This window comes from Saccopteryx leptura, chromosome 3 (assembly GCF_036850995.1).
Source record: "Saccopteryx leptura isolate mSacLep1 chromosome 3, mSacLep1_pri_phased_curated, whole genome shotgun sequence".
NCBI lineage: Eukaryota > Metazoa > Chordata > Mammalia > Chiroptera > Emballonuridae > Saccopteryx > Saccopteryx leptura.
This window is the reverse complement of record NC_089505.1, coordinates 23,133,539-23,155,552: the sequence shown is the minus strand read 5'-3', so window position 1 is coordinate 23,155,552 and position 22,014 is coordinate 23,133,539. Positions and strand designations below refer to the sequence as shown.

The following is a 22,014-nucleotide window of genomic DNA, read 5'->3' as shown; positions in this document are numbered from 1 at the left end:
TGTCAATTTCTGAATCACAGTTTTACAATTTGGAATATATGATACCTATTTTACAATTATAATGTAAAACATATTCAGATCAATATCTATTTTACTATTTATAAATATTGTCAAAGCAAGTTACAGATATGTTATTTCTAGAAATTATGGTTAATCACACAAAGAATCACAATAAATATTGGCATTTGATTAAGCTCCACCTTTATTTTTATTTATTTTTTTAAGTGAGAGGAGGGGAAATAGAGAGACAGACTCCTACATGAGCCCTAACTAGGATCCACCTGGTAACTCCTGTCTGGTGCTGATGCTTGAGTCAACCAAGCTATCCTCAGTGCCTGAGGCTGACATTCAGACAAATCGAACTATCCTCAGTACCCAAGCTGACCCTCAAGAGAGGAAGAGAGAGAGAAGAAGGAAAGAAAAGGGAAGAGAAGCAGATGGTCACTTCTCATGTGTACCCTGACTGTTGATGAAACCAGAAACTTTTGCATGCTAGGCTGATGCTCTACCCACTGAACCAACCAGCCATGACCTAAGCTCAACCTTTAGATTTTCTGTTATCTTATTCAAACAAAGAAGATATATATGTGCACTAAGTATGAATAAAATTCACCAGGAAAATGTGACTTGCATTTTAATTATTAAAGTTTGAATATTACCCTCTTCAAGTTAAATCAAATTTAAGATAACACTAACATTGGTTCTAACAACTCATTTTCTGAAGCAGTGCTGATTTATATACATGTAGAATCACTTTTAATGTTAGCAAACTGTATATACATATATATTTATGTAATTTAAAGTTCTATTCAGAGAAAAATGCTAGCTATGTTTGTCTTGCTTTTTCTAATCAATCATGAAATTGTCCAATGAATTAGCTCAGAAATATTAAGAAAGAGAAAATTGCTTAGTTTGTTCTGCTCAATAGAAATAGAGAAGTAAGTTATTTCCAGGTAGTACATTGAATAGCCAAAATTACAGTGCTATTTCTTGCTTCATGCTGTGCCCATTTAGCACAACAGAATTGGTCACTACATTCTTAGTACTGCTTTTGAGAGATGTCATACGTACTGCAGAAGAGCTGACTAAGTAGCTGGTTGACCTCTCTGGATTGGACTTCCTCCCACAACAGAGCTGGCTATTGAAATGCCTCCTGAAGCTCTCACTGAATAGATAAAGAGCAAATGGATTGACACAAGAATTGCAAAAGCTCAGAATCCGGGAAACTAATGTGACAATCATGTGGCCTAGAGATGGGTCAATCTTGTTATAGTTGAAAGACCTATACATGTAGAGGACGTGATTTGGAAACCAACAGAAGACAAAGCAACCCACGAAGACCAGCACAATTTTAGCCAGGCGTTTCCGAGTTTCCATCTGTAAATACAAAGAAATAGTCTCACTGGTTAAAATGAAAGTGGAGCCAGCCACATCCAAAACATCATGATATAAAAGGACTAAATTTATAGCATGCAAATGCATCAAAAAATACAGAGTATTTATTTTATTCAAGACGTGATTTTAACAGTTTGATGAAGCCTACTGTAGTCATTACACTATATCCATTCATAATATTTGACTGCTTTTACAAAACTAGATGATATATTTTTAAGAAATGACTATGTCTCTAGGTGAAAACTGTGATTTTAAAAAATTCCATTTAAAAATATTTTCCTTTAGCTTAAAATTGTTGTATTCACTTTAATTACAAATCAGTTGTTTGTATCAAATTACTGAATTAATAAATCATAAAATATATTCAATTTTAGATTTTTTAAATTAGAAAATTTTGTATAAAAATAATAGATCTACTAAAAATAAGGTATAACTTTTTTAACCCTTACTACACACACATGCACACACACACACAAACCCTTAAGATTAAAATTTCACTCACATAAATCAAAGCACCTAACAAAACTGTCAGTTTTTATAAGTATTACTCTTTTAGTTACATATAAATATAAAAATATTTTTCATAAAATTTTATTATGTTTATTTGTTTATAGAAAGGGCTTTAGGAATAAAATAAATAAGCACAAATTGAACACTGAACATTGATCTTTTTAAATCTAAAAATTTTTTTTAAACAGAATCTATTTATTTATTTATTTACAGAGACAGAGAGAGAGTCAGAGAGAGGGATAGAAAGGGACAGACAGGAATAGAGAGAGATGAGAAGCATCAATCACCAGTTTTGGGTTGCGACACCTTAGCTGTTCATTGATTGCTTTCTCAAATGTGCCTTGACTGTGGGCCTTCAGCAGACCAAGTAACCCCTTGCTCAAGCCAGCAACCTTGGGTCCAAGCTGGTGAGCTTTTGCTCAAACCAGATGAACCCGCGCTCAAGCTGGTGACCTCGGGGTCTCGAACCTGGGTCCTTCCGCATCCCAGTCTGATGCTCTATCCACTGCGCCACTGCCTGGTCAGGCTAAAAATCATTTTCTAATATCTATAATCCAAGGATAGGTGATATTTGATTTGTTTAAATATTTAAATAACATCATGAATATAAAAACAATTTATCAAAAGACATTGATAGTAAAAGGCATGATATGCTCTGAGTTAAAACTAATGGGAGTCACCTCAAATATGCCAGAGGAGACTGGAAATGTTTAGGAATCAAACAGGTCTGACATTGGGGAGCAGTAGTGAATCATGACAGCCAAGGAATAGGGAAATGAAAAGGAGTCTAGCTCAGGAAGTAAAATGGGGTACTCCAGATGTTTCCTCATGCCATAAATTAGGCAATCTGGTAATTTTAAGAAGGCCAAAGTGCGCAGTGGATAAAGCATCGACCTGGAAATGCTGAGGTCGCCAGTTCGAAACCCTGGGCTTGCCTGGTCAAGGCCCATATGGGAGTTGATGCTTCCAGCTCCTCCCCCCTCTCTCTCTGTCTCTCCTCTCTCTTTCTCTCTCTGTCTGTCTCTCCCTCTCCTATCTAAAATGAATAAATAAATAAATAAAAGAAGGCCAAAGTGAAATTTATGTTACTAAGTAGTATCGTTCCTAGCAGGTGGAACATGGGTGCAAGAATTTCATGGCAATGTATACTTGGCTATTCAAATGCCCAGGCAGGCAGTAGGCATTGACATGACTTCTCAGCAGATGTCAAGCACAATTACCTAGCCTGAGTTTTTAAGTCTCAATAGAACAATTTACTAAAACAAGGCAGAACTAAGGCCATTAAAAAGAATGAGGATGGTGGGGAGGGTAAGAGAAACTCAACTTTGAAAACCAGATCAAAAACTCAACTATCCAAACTCAGATAAAAATTAGATCACAAGTCTCTGAATTAAAGGATTATATAAAAAGTAAAAAGAACTTGACCTGGACATTGTTACTTCAGTGATGCCAGAGAGTTAGAAAATAAATCTATTAATTTATCTAACAATTACTTTAATAATTGATTGCTTTTTTGAAGACTGAAGCAGACATGGATCTCTAATGGTGATGGTCATCAGTAGAGGTTACCATGCAAGCAAGAAAACTTTATGAGATTCCGCTATTGCTAAAGTGCCCAAAGCCCCAGGCTGTGCCTGTAGCTACAGCACAACAAATTTTAATAACCTGAAATTCAATTTTGTTTTTATGCAAATTACAGAAGAGTCACCCATAACCTCCCCATACCCTTTGAAAAAAGTTCCTCGCTAGGAGCGCACAAATATACAACTTGAAACTTTGTCCTGTAAATACAGTATTTCCATCTCTTTGTGGATGAACATAGGTTTTTTTTTCTTAAATTCATGCTGCATATTCTTTAAGAAAGAAAGACTATGTAAGGTGCATGTTGCAATTTTTAAATTAGTATGCAATCTTTATAGGAAAATCAATAAAGTTGAGTTAGAACAAGGATGACTTCAGCATCAGCCGATATTTGATCACTCTCTTGTTCTGCTGCCCTGTTCCCAGAGCCTCCTATTCTAGTGTCCCACCCAAACCTCATCCCCAGACCCCAGGCAGTGTCCTATAGCCTGTTCCTGATGCAGCCTTCTCCCAGACTTCCTGTCATCCATAGTAGACTAATGGGAGAATAAAAAATTAAATACATTTATACTTAAACTGAGAAACTTTTCTGGTTCATTATGTAGTTATTATGTAGTTCTTTGCATAAACATTTGCAGGTAAAAATAATTCTTCCAAGGCATTAAATTTGAATGGTCATAAAGCCCAGAGATCAAAGAAGCAGGACCTCAGTAGGTCTTTACAGAACTAATACATGGCTACATATTAGAGACCCCCAATGCCCCTTTTAATTCAGGCCGGTGCACGTCTCAGGGCCCTCTGACCGAGTCCTCATCATTCCTGGTGTTGAAAGTCCATAAACTGAACACATAATAGCATTACTGCAGCTGACCAGGGCACCCACAACACATACCATACACACACAAACACACACATACACACACACCTCTTAAGCTTACCTGTTTTTTGGTATGTTCATTGTATTCTCCAGGAAGATTATGTGCACTTTTAATTAAGGTCTTTGCAATATGATAATAGTAAACACTAATAATAGTGAGGGGTATGAGGAAATAAACCAAGAAAATGAGCACTGAATGAATCTTTGGATGTAATTCATCAGTCTGAGGGTAGGGTATACACGCCGTAAAGCTGCCATTATCCAAGCTGTCCATTTGCACCACTTCTGAAAACACTGCTTCGGGAACAGCTAACAGCACGGAAACTGTCCAGATACCCAGGGCCTTCACACAGGTCCACAGCACTGCCCCTGACGTCTGGATGTCCATGGGGTTTACAATAGCTCTGTACCTAGAAAGACAGTATCTCCAATTACTCTTACGAAAGTAAGTGAAAGAGAAGAGAGGAAGGGAGGAAGAAAGATGGAAAGGAAAGAGGGAAGGAAGAAAGAATGGGAGGAAGGGAGATAGGAAGGGAGGGAGGTAGAAGGGAAAGAAGCCACTGAGAAGTGTACAAATGGAACCAGCATAAATGACTAATGAGGAGCTTGCCTGGGATGTGGAAACATGGAATAGTGCAACAGGCATAGCCTTGGAGGACTGAATAAGCATCTAGTTGTCAGCGTCTCTTGTTCTCTTTGATTCATTCAATGCTCAATACTCAGGAGGGAATAGGATCCCATCTTAGGACCCTCAGCTCTACAGTTAAAGATGTTATTTTAATTTTGCAAATAAGGAAAATGCTGATTTGTGGACATGTCTTTTGCATCGTTCTATCATTTTCTCCACTTGAGTATTTGGACATAACAGATGAAGGACTGGCACCCAGATACCATAAGACCCAACCTGGTGTTTTCTCTTTATTCATATAGCATGTCCCAAAGTTTCAGATCAAGGTGGATAAATAATCTTCAAAATTAATATCTAATATATAAATAGTGGCAATAGTGTGAGTATTGCAAGGATTATACAGCATCTGATTTAATGTGTGAATTAGAAGAGAAAAGAAAAGAAGTTTGTATTTAAGAATAATGAATAAAATGAATCTGACTACTGGAGTTGAATATAACATTTATTTAACAAAAACCATATAAATTCAAATTAACTAACAAATCAAGTGCAGATTACAATTCATTCTGTATCCATGGTTATGTAAAAATAACTGAGCACTTGTTATGCGAAACAAATTGTCCTTTGGAACTGGCAGTTAGAAAGCTCTCAGACAAATGCACTACTACAGGACTCACATTTTGTGAAAGCACGGATCACTTTGTATTTTTCAACTCTTATTTTCCTATACTTGATTTTACTCCCTTTTAAATTACTATTGCATGTTATTTGTATCTTTATCTTTAAGACTCCTTAAATTATTTTGGAACAAGTTGAAAATAAATGTCATCACTCTGGAAATATGGGTTATCTGTAGGGTGGGTGTAAACTGTAATCTTAGGTATGTATGGCCAGCCCGAACTCTTCAAAAGAGGTTAGAAACACACTCTGGGAACTAATCTCAGCATCCATTGAGAGACAGGGTTTCTCAGCATCCTGCCCAGGACTGTGGACCAAAGAAGAAAGGAAAAGCAGCTGTTCAGTCAGTATGCTTTAGTCAGGATTTGTTGAAAACTAGCAAACAGATAACGGCATGCCTTTTCATCACTGGACAAAGACCAATTTAAAAAAGCTTCTTAAGGTCTAAGCATGGTTAGAACTAAAGTGCACATTTAATCTGTTTCAATATTTTAATAAATAATTATAGTAAATAAATTATGTTTACATTGCTATAATATGTAAATAACCTTAATAATTCAACAACCATACCTAAAACCCTAATGCAGTTATGGAATCACATAAATATGTTTATCCTAACTAGCAAACAAAAGTTTGAAATTATTAACACATTAATACTTTAATCTGATTAGGTACAATATTATTTTTGCATTCAATCTAATAATATTGGCTACCTAACATCAGATAAGCAACATAGCCTGGTATTTTAAATTAATATTAATTTCATTTTTATCGTTTTATAGACTTTTAGAATTTAACTTATAAATGTATTATGGTTAATGTTATATAAAAAACAGAATAAGGAATTAATATCTACTTTTACATTTGTAAATACACAAAATAATAAAGTTTATCACTAGGCATCTGTGGAAATGCTTTGCTATAGAGGAAAAAGGAGAACTCACTCTTAAAAGTTACTTGTATTTAAGGCCCTGGCCGGTTGGCTCAGTGGTAAAGCATCGGCCTGGCGTGCAGAAGTCCCGGGTTCGATTCCCGGCCAGGGCACACAGGAGAAGCGCCCATCTGCTTCTCCGCCCCTCCCCTTCTCCTTCCTCTCTGTCTCTCTCTTCCCCTCCCGCAGCGAGGTTCCATTGGAGCAACGCCCCGGAGGGGCAGAGCATCGCCCCCTGGTAGGCAGAGCATCGCCTCCTGGTGGGCGTGCCGGGTGGATCCCGGTGGGGCGCATGTGGGTGTCTGACTGTCTCTCCCCGTTTCCAGCTTCAGAAAAATACAACAACAACAAAAAAAAGTTACTTGCCTTTCAATTATGGGATTTTAGAGACCAAAAGGTCTTCAAGCGCCAAAGAAATAATGTTCTAGGTTTGCGATGCAGCTACTATAGTAGATAATGAATAATTTGCCTACAATGCCAACCATAAGCAAAGGGAGGCTTACGGGGCTCCTCTTACCCAGTAGCACAGCACAGCTGTCTTAAGTGTGGGGGAGAGTAGAGTGTGTGTGTGTGTGTGTGTGTGTGTGTGTGTGTGTGTGTGTGTGTAAAACTGTCAGAATGCTGCAACACATAATATGAAAATACTTTTAATTAATTAGCTATTTAATGTGAGCAAGCAAAAGAAGGATACATTTGATAAGCAACAATAAAACCCAACAACATAAAAGTGTAAAGTAATCGGGTAACACCACTATCACTATCTCAGATTATGTCCTGTCCTTCCTCCCACTCTGGTTATAAAATGTTTCAGAGGTACATCTCCAGTGGACACAAATGATCTTGCCTAACGGTGAATAAACTCCTCAAAAAATTTTGAAATGTCAAAGACTGATAACCACAACTACCACACGGTGTCACCCATCCCACCCATAGCAAATAAAGTGATTCAGCCTCAAGGTAGAGTTATCAATATTGTACTTCTGACTTCAGTTCCTGCTATCTGATGATGCTGTCATCAGTGACACATAACTTCAACTTTCTACTTCCCAATAAGATATGCTTTCCAAAATTTAATTATCTGCCTGTTTGTTTTTTTCTGCATTACTGTGATCTCTATTTCTAAACTCTCTGCCTTTATTTAAGCCGTCTCATGAAAATAAAATACGCAGTTTGGTTTAACAAACAATTGAACTTGTTTAAAAATTCTAATAACAGCTTTTCTTTTGTGTTCCTCTTGCTACAAGTACTACTTAATTTTGAATTCAAGGTGTTTTTTTTAATTTTGTAGTTTACATTTAAAACATTTTTAGTTCTATTGAATCTAATGAATAAGCTTTTGCAATCATTTATTTTTACTCTTGGTGTTATGTTTGAAATGTGAATTTTTAGTCTGCCATTAAATAGGCAAAAAGATATTGGTAATTTCTTATACCTACGAAAGTAATAACGTGGCTTAATGACAAAGCCTGGAGGCTCTGAACTGGTTTCAAATGTTGGCACCACTGTAAGATCAGAAAAATGTTGCTTAATTTCAAGGCTTAGTTTTCTTCACTTCACTTTAAAATGGTATTAATCATAGTGCTTACATTGTAGTATTATGAAAATAATAAACTCACACAAAATACTTAGCACAGTGCCGTGCGCAGTCACTCTGATTCGTTTCCAAATAAAGAGATTGAAAGAAACATTTGGTGAGATCAAGTACAAATTGACACTTAGATTACTATGTTCTGGAAGAACAACAGAGGTGTAGACAATGTAAAATAAAACATTTCCAAAACATTTAAGTGAATATTGGATAGTATTGTGTGAATCTAGTTCCTCAATTTACTCATCCGAAACACACACTGGTAGGCAAGAGTAGCCTCTGGACCAAGTAGAAGAGGCAAACCACTTTTTTTTTTTATTATGAACATTAAATATCCATGCTTTATTTATAAAGTACATGATGCACATATCAAACCGAAAAAGTCAGTAAATATGTGAAGAAGAGCATTTTCTCTGACCTTTGTCTTGGCCAATTGACCTGTGTGTCTCCATGACAATAGAGAAAAATGTTGTGAAATAAACTCAATCCCTGGGTCTTGTTATTAATGTTACCTTTAAAAATAAATGCTAAATGATAGTAATTTGAACTATTGTAATGATAATTATTTATTGTTTTATTTTAATCCTTATCTAGAATTTTTAAAATAATTCTATTTGAAATGAGTTTCTTCAGAAGGCCAGTTAAACTAAAACTTCACATTTTAACTATGGAATTCAAAGAAATTATTTTTAAAAAATAGAAACTGTGTCAAATAAAATAAGGTGGGTAATTTATTGAAAGACACCTATTTGTATAGAAATGTGCTTTTAAAGGAAATATCACACAAACTAAAAAGACCGTTAATATTAGGTTTAAAATGATAATAGCTTTCAACTCTCTACTGACTATTGTCTTACTTTGATGAAAATTAACTCTTAATGCCAAAGCGATGTAAGGGTATTATTGCAAATACCAGGAAATTTAGATGGATTTGTTTTTTCATTAATAACCTGGTATGAGAATTAAAGAGGAGGAGAATGAAAAACCACCTTAATCACTCAAGTTAAATAGTTTATCTAAGTAGCTTAAGTCAACACCCTATTTCCAAGGGAATTAGACTACAGCTTCATTCAATGATCCCCAACTGAACATCACTCTAACTTTGGACAGAGCCAAATTTGCCTCACTCCCATCTAGTCATCCTTCCTGCTTAAATACCCAGAAGCACTACAATAGAGAGCCTGCAGAAGTAGCACTGGACCCAAGGTCAGCACACTTGAATTATCCCTCCCAGCTCTGCCAGAGAGAACTTCCATTCCTTGGACCTCAGTATCCTTACCTGGAAAAACGATACCATTAAACTAGATGATCTGCAAGGTAGAGTAATAAATACTTCCCACGCTTCAAATATATGAAAAATAGATTTGATATTTAAAATGTAGTTTCACAACACTGTTATAAGATAGAAATATTTGGTACCCACCTGTTTGTATAAAAACAACCAATATATAACTTGATCTGAGGTATTAAAACAAGAAAAAAATGTGTAGTCATCTGTCAGAAGAACATTTATTTTTCTAGTTGTTTTTGCTTCCAATAAATAGCAGAATTTAGTTGTTAAGTATAAATATTGCTTCCCCTTATTTGGAAAAAGTCAAAATGAAACATTTCCCTAATATTAAGACAGGCATTCTTACCTGTCAGGTTGTTTAAGCTACCGAATACGAAAACTGCACGTCTAAGGTTTCAAGCACACAGGGAAAGCTTATACAAGAGAAGCTACACTGTTGCCCATTTATTCCATAGCTTTTCTATAAAACAGAATAGATTCCCAAAGTGTGTGGAAGGGAAGAGGAAGACTAAGATATGTCATTTTAAAACTGCTTTCAAACTAATGCAATGTTAAAAGTATAATTTTTCGTATATTATTTTCAAACTTCACATCTCAGTCGGTGTTATCTTCTTTTATTCTAAATCCTCGCTCCACTCTCTCCCTTTCCTCCTCCTCCCAGCCTTTCCTTTCTGCCCTCTTCTCCGCAGGTGCACTCCGGGCCCCTCTGCACCACTTCTCAGGCCACGCCACCTCCACCTGGGCCCTTACCTGTCGGCGCTGAGGGCGGTGAGAGTGAACACCGACACCCCCACGGAGGTGAGCTGGATGAGCGGGATCAGCTTGCAGCCCACCTTCCCGAACATCCACTCGTCGAAGAAGTAGCGCGAGGCGTCCACCGGGACGCAGGTGAGCAGCAGCAGCACGTCCCCGGCCGCCAGGTTGGAAATGAAGATGTTGGGCGCGCTCCGCATGGCGCTGTTGGTGATGAAGACCTTCACCAGCAGGACGTTGCCCAGCAAGCCCACCGCGATGATGAGCAGGTAGAGGGACGGGATCACGCAGCGAATCACCAACTCGGCGGGGGTCCCCTCGGGGGCCGGCAGGAAGTCCCCGTTCCACAGCCCAGGAAAGAAACCGCTCTGATTCTCGCCGCCGTTCTGGGAGAGGTTGCAGAGAGACCCCGGGGGCATGGTCCCCTTTCCAGGAGAGCCCGTGGGGGTCTCCGTGCGCCCAGGTGCCCTGAGGAGTGGGCTTCCGTGACAAGTTTGCTGCGCGTGGTGAACGCGGCCACCGCGCGTCCCAGCAGGGACCGGCCGGGCAGAAGTCTATCTGCACATTCCGGCGCTTCACTTCTGAAGGGGGCACTTTGGCTCCCGCTGGCTTTGAATTTAAAAAAAAAAAAAAAAAAAGGCAAAGCAGTTGCGTCTTTGTTTCAGTCTTCACTGGCTTGCTCTAGAGGAGAATGGCTCTTTTGTGAACAAAGATTTATCCCTCTGGGATTAGTAAAAGTACCTGACAGGCTGTCCTTTGGGAGGGGAGGAAGTGGTCCGGTCGCTGCCCATTCTGTCGCTGTCCAGCCGCGGCTGAGACACTGGGAACGAGCGTGGGGTGGCTGGGACTGCGCTCATCCCACGGTTCTGCTCTTGCTTCTGCAGTTCCTGTTGTGTGGTGTGGGCTTGGAGGCCATCGGAGACTCCCTCACACTGTGCCCCTTCATACAGTCTTCCGCACCGGCCCCGGGGCAGGAGGAGCCCCAGGACAGAAGTCTGTGAACCTCTGAGGATTTGGAGGCTGGCAAGTCTCTGATACTGGAACATTGAATTCAGAAAAGAGAACCAGTGGCAAAGGATGAACTAGATGGATGGAATTCCCGCCCCACACTTCTTCCTAGACCCATTTCTTTCACTCCAAATAGGAAAACTCTTTTCTACAGCTCATATATTATTTTAAAACTATATTTCATTAAAGTACAGTATGCATAAAATACACAATGCTTAATTGTACAGCTCAAACTAACCACTGTGCAGAATCTACAAGCTAACCACTGTCTCTAAGGTAACCAATATTGGTTCTCTTTTTCCATCTAAGGTTAGTTTGTCTGCTCTTGAGCATTAACACAAATTGACTTATAAAGTATGTAGTTTCAGGTCCAGCTTCTTTCACTCAACACTACCTTTGTGAGATCCACCCGTACTTTTGTATGTAGAGTTTTTCACTGCTTTATAGTATCCCAGTATAAATATATCATACCACTGTTTATTTATCCCATTTAAGTCAGTTGACATTTGGATTCTTTATAGTTTCAGCTAATTTGGATAGTGTTTCTATAAATATTCTTGTACTGGTCTTCTGGTGCATAGCTGGGTTTCAGATGTAGATTTTCTAGTTATCAATGATTATGTTCAACTTCAGCAAAATTGACAATTTTTCAAAGCCCAGTTTTCAACTTTTGGAGACTTGCTTGACAACATCTTTTAAGGCTAATATATGCCTATGACTTTGTAATGTCAGCCCTTAGTATACATTCAATATATATATGATACACTATTTTAAATAGAATATCCCTAAGAACAAAATAACTACCCAAATTAAGAGCACTTGAGTGTAATACAAAATGCTCAATAACGGAACAGGTTGGAAATTAGCCAAATAACACTTTTTTATTAGAAAAACAATTGGTTAGTTCTTGGTTATTAAAGAATAAAATTGTGGCATAATAAGGACATTAGTCGAGGACTACCTATAATAATCTAACAACAAGCTGATGAATGTGCCAAACCATTTGAAATGTTTAAGAAAATTTTTCAGATATTGCCAACCAAGAACATCATTTGTTTATCATAATTGAATTAGAGATGGTAAACATTCATATTGTAAACAATTTTATGTTTTCTAACTCAATCTACTCTTCCATACTTGTCTTGATGCAGTTTTTAAAAATTTTATTACTTAATGTTACTTAGTGAAAACTGGCTAAGTAGAAGGTTCATATACATAAAGTTGACTATATATAAGCACTATATTTATGTCATATATAAATTTTAATGACTCAAAATGACAAGTGATTTGATGTCATTTAAGTTTTTTATTTTAATAGACAATCTTATTATGCAATAAATATTACTAAATCAATCTTCTAAATGTTGAAATCTCTCCAACTTTCAGATTATAACTGTCTCACTTTAATGTATTTTATATGCATGCATACTGCAGTCTAAATTGCTGTATGGAAATCTATATTTTCTTCAGATGTTTTCTGTATGATGTTAATTGCTTAGTTTAGATGAGAATAAAAAGTTGATTCTAAAAACTGAATTAATAAACATTCAATTTCCTGGCATTGTAGAAATAGGTATCTGAATTATTGAATTTTTTCCATTTCAAGTGAATTCATATGTATTTACTCAAAATTTTGGATTAATAGAAATACAGAGTATAATGAATATTTTAGTAACAATGGCCTTACAAATACTTTATTAAAATAAGTTATAAAGTTATTATAATTATGTACATATTACCTAGATCTATTATCAAATTATGAATCAGTCATGGATCTTGTGTCAATCTAATAAGATCAAAACACATCAGAAATAAACATCCACTGAAGAAATAAACTGTTTCATTATAATTAATGTGCCATGTATCACATTATGTTCATATAATAATATATATAACATATATTTATATACAGTATTCAACACTTGATAATAATAAACTACTATGAAACTGGTTTATGTATTTACTATTCTATACTTTGTATCACTATTTTAAAGTGTACATTTTCTACTTATAAAAAGAAAGTTTGTTGTGAAACACTATAGTATGTGATGCTGGACCAGCCAGCAGCTTCATACATCATCTCTTGTTTACCACATCTTCTGTGCCTTATTCAATCTTGTGTTGTTACATTATCATGGCCCCTAAGCATACAAAATCCATTGCTAATGTTTTCAGTAGGAGGCCACATTGAGCAGTTGTTCTGGAAATAAAATTAAAAGTGGCTAAGGATCAAGAAGTTGGAAAATCAGTGATGGTTCTTGCTTACCAGTCAGGCATGAGCACTCCATCACAACTATGGTCTTGAAAGCAAGAAGAAAGTAAGGAAAGCTGTTAATGGCTCTGCTTCATTGAAGGCATTAAGACTAACAAACTTTAGAAAGATCCTATAACAAACTTAGAGAAAATGCTATGACCTGGACTGAAGACCTGACACAGAAATGCAATCTTCACAGCACCAGGGCCATCACAACGTAAGCGAAAAGTTTGTTTCTGTGATATTAAAAAAAAAAAGTCTAGGCCCTGGCCGGTTGGCTCGGCGGTAGAGCATCGGCCAGGCGTGCGGGGGACCCGGGTTCGATTCCCGGCCAGGGCACATAGGAGAGGTGCCCATTTCCTTCTCCACCCCCCCCCCCTCCTTCCTCTCTGTCTCTCTCTTCCCCTCGGGCAGCCAAGGCTCCATTGGAGCAGGGATGGCCCGGTCGCTGGGGATGGCTCCTTGGCCTCTGCCCCAGGCGCTAGAGTGGCTCTGGTCATGGTAGAGCAACGCCCCGGAGGAGCAGAGCGTCGCCACCTGGTGGGCAGAGCGTCGCCCCTGGTGGGCGTGCCGGGTGGATCCCGGTTGGGCACATGCAGGAGTCTGTCTGACTGTCTCTCCCCGTTTCCAGCTTCAGAAAAATACAAAAAAAAAAAAGTCTAGATTTAGCTACAATGCTGAAATTACTGCTAACTGAATGGTATAAATAATTCAAGAATTATTATTTGTTACATAAAGTGGTGAGTCTGTGAGTGCTGATGTAAAGGCAGCTAAAGAATTTTTGGAAACAAGGTAAGCTGATTATGGAGGAAAACTACTCACCAGCGCAAATATTTAGTACAGATGCAAACCTCCTGTTTTAGAAATGGGTGCTATACCATCTAACTTTGTGCAGGTGTACACTGTAAGGTTCACACAATGAAATCACTTAACAATGCATTTCCTAAAATGTATCCTCTTTGTTAAGCATTGCATGTCTGCACAATACCAAGAGCACAATCCGTGAAAAAAAGAATTGATATGCTTGATTTAATGAGCTAACCAAAATTAAATGCTTCTTTTCAAAAGATACTATAAAGAGAATGAGAAGACAAATCACAAACTGGGATAAAATTTTATTACGAACAGTTAAAACAAGCCTGACCAAGTAGTGGCACAGTAGATAGAACGTCAAACTGGGACGTGGAGGACCCAGGTTGGAGACCCCGAGGTCGCTGGCTTGAGCGCGGGCTCATCTGATTTGAGCAAGGCTCACCAGCTTGAGCCCAAGGTTGCTAGCTTGAGTAAAGGGTCACTTGGTCTGCTGTAGCCCCCAGTCAAGGCACGTATAAGAAAGCAATCAATGAACAACTAACGAGCCCCAATGAAGAATTGATGCTTCTCATCCCTCTTCCTTCCTGTCTGTCTGTCCCTATTTGTCCCTAACTCTGTCTCTCTCTCTGTCTTTTTCACAAAAAAAGAATAGTTAAAACATAACAATATGAAAACAAACAAATGAATTAAAAATTAGGCAAAAGACCTGAACAGACACCTTAACAAAGAACAAAGTAAAAATGGCAAAAAAGCATATGAAAAACTGTTCACTATCATATTAGTGAATTGTAAATTAAAACAACAATGTCATAGCACTATACACCTATTAGAATGGCCCAGATCCCAAACAGTGATGATACCAAATGCTATTGAGGATGTGAAACAACAGAGACTCTCATTTATTGCTCGTTCAAATGCTACAGTCACTTTAGAATATAGTTTGGCAGTTTCTTGCAAAAATAAATATACTCTTACCTTACAGTCCAGTAATTGTGCTCTTTGATATGTACTCAAATGATTTGAAAACTTACTTCACACAAAGCACTGCACTGCACATAGATAGTTATAGAAATTTAATTCAAAATTGCCATAACATGAAAGTAACCAAGATTTCCTTTAGTGGGTGAATGTACAAACTGTAGTATATACAGACACTGGAATATTATTTAGCTCTCAAATATTAGTTAACAAACCATGACAAGACAAGGAAGAAATATAAACACATATTACTAAGTAAAGGAAGCCAATCTTAAAAGGTTATATCCTATTTGATATCAACTATATGACATTCTGGAAAAGGCACAACAATGGAGAGAGTAAAGGGAACAATGGTTGCCAAGGGTTATCCTAGAGAGGATGGAGAGAAGAGCAGTGCACGGAAAACTCCAAGAGCAGTGAAACTACTCTGTAGGGTATTGTAAGGGTAGATGCAAGTCACTGTACATTTGTCCAAATCCATAGACTACAACAGCAAAGGTGAACCCCAGTTCAAATTATGGACACTTGGCGATGATGCTGTGTTAATGGAGGTCCATTAATTATAACAAATGCAGCACTCTGTGCAGGATAGTGATAGTGGGGAGGCTGTGTATGAATGAGGAAAGACGGCAGATAGAAAATATTTGTAATATTCACTCCTTTTTTTGTGAACCTAAAACTGATTTTGAGATTGCTCTACAATAATAAAGTCTGACTTTTAAAAAGATAATTTATAAAAGTTATATTTACCGTCCTGGCCGGTTGGCTCAGCGGTAGAGCGTCGGCCTGGCGTGCGGGGGACCTGGGTTCGATTCCCCGCCAGGGCACATAGGAGAAGCGCCCATTTGCTTCTCCACCCCCCCCCCTCCTTCCTCTCTGTCTCTCTCTTCCCCTCCCGCAGCCAAGGCTCCATTGGAGCAAAGATGGCCTGGGTGCTGGGGATGGCTCCTTGGCCTCTGCCCCAGGCGCTAGAGTGGCTCTGGTCGCGGCAGAGCGACGCCCGAAGGGGCAGAGCGTCGCCCCCTGGTGGGCACAGCGCCCCCCTCCCTGGTGGGCGTGCCGGGTGGATCCCGGCCAGGCGCATGCGGGAGTCTGTCTGTCTCTCCCCGTTTCCACCTTCAGAAAAATACAAAAAAAAAAAAAAAGTTATATTTACCTAATAAGGTGCTAAATTTTACCTAGATACTTAAATCTATGAAAACTACTTGATAAGATTATCTGCTTTATATTTTGTTGTCAAAAGAAGTCTTACTTGAGGTCTTTTTTTTTTAAATAAATTACACTTGTGACTTAAAAAAATTATACCAAGGTACATAATAATCATATCACAAAGACAAAGAAAAATATTAATATCAACCAGTAGTATAAATGAAATAATAAACAAACAAACACAAAGACACAAATAAAACAATAAAAGGTACATTTTACTAGAAACAATGCAAACCCAAAGAGAGTGGAGTAGTATGTTTCAAATACTAAAATAAAATAAAATATTATTTAAAATTTTATACTTGAGAAAATATCTTTAAAAAACTGAGGTTAGACACATAATTTTTCTTTTTCTTTTTTTAATTTTTTGTATTTTTTTTTTGTATTTTTCTGAAGTTGGAAATGGGGAGGCAGTCAGACAGACTCCCGCATGCGCCCGACCGGGATCCACCTGGCATGCGCACCAGGGGGCGATGCTCTGCCCATCTGGGGCTTTGCTCTGCTGCAACCAGAGCCATTCTAGGACCTGAGGCAGAGGCCACAGAGCCATCCTCAGCACCCGGGCCAACTTTGCTCCAATGGAGCCTTGGCTGCAGGAGGGGAAGAGAGAGACAGAGAGGAAAAAGAGGGGGAGGGGTGGGGAAGCAGATGGGTGCTTCTCCTGTGTGCCATGGCCAGGAATCGAACCCGGGACTCCCGCACGCCAGGCCACGCTCTACCACTGAGCCAACCGGCCAGGGCCCATAATTTTTCACAAATACAAAAGCTCAAAGATTTATCACCAGTAGGCTCACACTAAAAAGTTTGTTAGACATAAGTAAAATGATTTTATCTTTATCTGCAAATATAAATACAATCATATAAATGGTAAATATATAAATTAATTTCTTGTAAATATCCTTAAAAATAATTGAATAAGCAAAACTAATTATATATAGTGTGTGTGAATTATAAGACTGGTAAAAAATATGATAACAGACAAAGAAATGGAGAGGGGAAGTACAAGTATACTGTTATAAGGTTCTTATCTATACATGAGGTGGTATATTACTTGAATGTGGACTGGGATAATAAGGCTATGTAGGTTTATAACAATACTATCAACCCACTTGAACTAATTGCATTTATAAAATACTTTGCCAAACAACAGCAGTATGTGCATTCTTTTTTACTGCATACAGAGCATTTACAATGATAAAACATATTCTGGGTCATAAAAAAAAGTTTCAGTAAATATGAAAGAATTCAAGCCTAAAACTATGTTAAATGACTGCAAAGGGATTAAATTAGAACTCAATAGTGAAAGATGACTTGGAAAATTTTTTAAATCTAAGACCTATAAATAAAACATTTCTAAATCACTTATTCAAAGAATAAATCAAAAGGTAAATTAGAATGCAATTTCCAGATAATAAGAACAAAAGTGTAATCTATGTAAATTTGTATGCTATAGATAAAGGACTGATTAGAGGAAAATTTATGGCATTAAATGCCCATAATAGATAGAGCAGAATCAATGACTTTAGCTTATTTTTTAAAAGTCTAGGAGAAGAATAGTAAATTAAATCCCAAGGAAGCAGGAATAAAAAGATATAAAGTAAAAACAAATTCAGGCCTGACCTGCGGTGGCGCAGTGGATAAAGCGTTGACCTGGAATGCTGAGGTCGCCGGTTCAAAACCCTGGGCTTGCCTGGTCAAGGCACATATGGGAGTTGATGCTTTCTGCTCCTCCCCCCTTTCTCTCTCTCTCTCTCTCTCTCTCTCCTCTAAAATGAATAATAATAAAAAAAAAAAAATTCAGTGAAATAGAAAACATAAGAACAGTAGACAATTAAATCAAAAGCTAATTATTTGAGATCAATAAAGTTGATATGCAACTAGACAGACTTATCAGAATAAAGAGAGAAGACACAAATGAGAAATGCCAGTAATGAAAGATATGAAGTCAACACAGTCTCTAGATATTTTTAAAATAATACAATATAAAGAATTACCTTATAAAAATAAATTTAACACCTGAAATGAAATGAACAAATTCCTTTAAAAATAAACCTATTACCAAAGCAAATATAAAAAGAAATTAATAACCTAAATAATATTATATTAAAAAGACTATTAAATTTGAAAACATTCCCACAAAGAAAGGCCTATGTACAGATGACACTACTGATGAATTCTCCCAAATATTTGTGAAAGAAATAATGCCAATTTAAAACAAAGATCATACAAATGTATGGAATGGTTTGATTTTAAACAAATACTTTATAAAATGGAAGAGAAAGGAATATTTTCTAACTCATTCCATAAGGCTGGCATTACTTTGATAATAAAATTAGATGCAAACATTATAAGGGGAAAAAAAACTATAGACCAAAATTTCTCATGAACATAGATATGAAAATTCTTAACAAAATTTTAGCAAATAAAATCCAAAGTTCTGTTTTTATGAAAAGAAAATATACCATGACCAAGTCAAGTTTATCCTTGGATTGCAACTTATCACTTTAAAAATCAGTATAATTTATTATATTAACAGCCTAAAAAAGAAAACCATATTAACATCTCAATAGATGCAGAAAAAGTATTGGAAATGATCTAATATCTATTCATAATAAACGTTCCTGCAAACAAAAAATAGAAAGGGACTTTGTAAATACAATTTTAAAATTCTAGCAAAAATCCTGTAATGAGCACTATACTTATGGGTGGAAGACTAAATGCTTTTTTTCTGAGATAAAAAAAAAGGCAAGATATCAGATTTTACCAAATCTACTTAATGTCATTACAGAGATGTTACCTAGTACACTAAGGCAAGAATATCAATTAAAGGACATACAAATTTGTTACCCCATAAGACTAGAAATGTATAGGGGTTGGGGGACCAGACATAATGGTAGTTTAATTGCCAAATAAATCTACCTATCAAACTAGACCTATTTTGGGAGAAAATGTTTAGGTAAATAAATGAAAAAAATTAATGAAAGTGAATTAATATTTGGAAAAGGGAGCTAACATTTATTTTTTTAATTAAGTGGGAATTGGGGAGGCAGAGAGACAGACTCCCTGCACCCTGGCCAGAATCCACCAGGCAAGCTTCCACCAGAGATGCTCTGCCCATCTGGGGCTTTTGTTCTGTTGCTCAGCAACCAAGCTATTTTAACATCTGAGGCACAGTCATGGAGCCATCTTCAGTGCCTGGGGCCAACTTGCTGGAACCATTCAAGCCATGGCAAAAGGGGCAGGACAGAGAGAGAAATGAGAGGAGGACGGGTGGAAAAGCAGATGGGCACTTCTCCTTTGTGCCCTGACCAGGAATCAAACCTGGGACTTTCACATGCCAGACCAACGCTCTACCACTGAGCCAACTGTCCAGGGTCCATATTAATTATTCAAAAGGAAAAAGAAAATATAACTTTGGTGCCTTGTGAGATACATATGGGAAGATAACTTTGTCTCTTACCTTTGCATTATATTCCTCAAGGGCAAATCACTTGGTTGGCTGAAACCTTCACTATTACTAAGTTTACAACTGCACAAAAATAGCTAAAAAGAACACTTGGGGATAGAACAAACATAAAAGGCTTTAAAGAATGCTCTTGCAAAGAGGCCTGAATTTAATTGGAACATACTATGGAGGAATTTATGGCTCCAAGGAATTACTAAAAACAATACAGTGATCAGCCAGCAACTAGTGGAGGTTAACAGCTCATTGTTGTGCCTACAGAGGAAGACAGCTTAATAGAAGGTCCAGGAAAAGAGAAAGTCAAAGGGAGCACTGCTAAAACTACTTCATCCCAAGGTGACTGTATATATATACCCAAGGTTGTGCCTTGTGATGGGTGACATCTGAGCTGCACTATGTAGAGAAAATAGATAACATTAAAAATAGCCCAACCTAGTCCCTAAAAAAATAAATAAGAAAAAAGTAACAAGTAAGGAGAAAGAATCAGTATCTGAAATGTCCAGTTTTCTACAAAATTATGAGAAATGCAAAATAATCAGAAAAGTGTGACTAATACAAAAAAAGAAAATCAGACAACAAAACCTACCTTTTAGAGTACCCAGAGGTCAGATTTAGGTGACAAAGAATTCAAAACAATTACTATAAATATGTTTAAAGAACACTGCAGTTAAATAAATGAGGGAAGATATGATAATAAGTCTCAGTCACATAAAGAATATCAATAAAAAAAAATAAAAAATATTTTAAAAGAGCCTTATGGAAAATCTGGAGTTAAATAGTACTATAATTAAAATGATAGTCACTAGAGTATTCAAAAATAAATTTGAACTGACAGAAGAGTCACTTAAACTAAGGATAAACTAACAGAGATTATGCAATCTGAAGAAGAATGAGTGAAAAAAAATGAACCGAGACTCAGAGAAATGTGGGACATCAGTAAACAAAATAGAATACGCGTAATAGAAGTCAGTAATAGAAGACAATGTATGGAGCAGAAAAATATTTAAATAATTGCTAAAAACTTCCCAAATTTGATGAAAACATTAATCTACATATCAAATGGCTTTAATGGACTCCAAATAAGCACAGAGACCTATACCCAGATACATCAAAGTAAAAAAGATTCAGACAAAGATAAAATCTTGAAAGCACCAAAGAAAAAGAATTGTCAGCCAAGAATCTTACATCCAATAAAACTTATTTAAAAATGAAGACAAAAAATATATCCAGAAAACCAAAAACTGAATTTTTGTAGAGTCCCACCTTACAAGAAATACTGAAGCAAGATTTTCAGCCAAAAAGTGAATGACCCTAACAGCAGCTCACATCCACATGAAAAAAAAAGCGAGTAAGTGTAATTATAAAAGACATTATTTGCACATTTTCCTTTTCTTCTCTTTAATTTTTTTAAAAAATTAACTGTATAAAATAATCTGTATATGATTGAATTGTTGGGCTCATAATATGTAAAAATGCAGTGATATTTGACAATAGATGCACTAAATTGGTGAATGGGAGCAAAGCTATATAGGAGTAAGAAAAAGACACCAGATGAATCCATGAGAATAAATGAAGTGAACCCACAAGAAGAAATAAAAATGTTAAACAAGAAGTTTAATATTAAAAACTATAAGTACGCCTTTGTTCTCTTTTCTCCTCCTGGCTTCTTATATAAAATAAAAATTATAACAATGTATTACTGGGTTTGTAACAGACATAAAAGTAACATATATAATAATATTAGCACATAAAGCAAAAAGAGAATAAAGCTATGTGGGAATAATGTTTTTATATATCACTGGTGTGAAGTTAGTAGAAGTCTGAAGTATATTCTGATAGATTATGATGTATATGGTAAGCCCTAGAGCTCCTACTAATAAAATACCACAAAACATACAGTAAAAAAGTTATTAAAAAATTAAAATGTGAAACTGGAAAGTATTTAATACTAAAGAATAGAAAAAATATAAGAACAAAAAAAGATTGGAGATATACAAAAAGTCCCACAAAATTCTACTATATCAATAATAATATAAAATAAGAATAAATAAAATAAT

General features: G+C 36.7%; 1 protein-coding gene across 1 annotated transcript; it reads right to left on the bottom strand.

Moving 5' to 3' along the window:
* Positions 1–882: 882 nt before the first annotated feature.
* On the bottom strand, positions 883–10,651 carry NMBR (neuromedin B receptor). Its single transcript, XM_066371742.1, has 3 exons — positions 10,230–10,651; positions 4,425–4,773; positions 883–1,377 (listed from the first exon to the last, which is right to left on the bottom strand). The coding sequence occupies exons 1-3, from the start codon at positions 10,649–10,651 to the stop codon at positions 976–978; spliced, it is 1,173 nt and encodes a 390-aa protein (XP_066227839.1). The 3' UTR covers positions 883–975.
* Between the last annotated feature and the right edge of the window lie 11,363 nt (positions 10,652–22,014).

What these genes read in the sequence shown, in the direction of transcription:
- NMBR (XM_066371742.1), bottom strand. Translation starts at nt 10,651, where the DNA reads ATGCCCCCGGGGTCTCTCTGCAACCTCTCCCAGAACGGCGGCGAGAAT. An exon ending in ACCGCCCTCAGCGCCGACAG is followed by an intron (nt 4,774 to 10,229) that starts GTAAGGGCCCAG and finishes CTGTCTTTCTAG; the next exon opens with GTACAGAGCTATTGTAAACC. An exon ending in ATGAACATACCAAAAAACAG is followed by an intron (nt 1,378 to 4,424) that starts GTAAGCTTAAGA and finishes TTGTATTTACAG; the next exon opens with ATGGAAACTCGGAAACGCCT.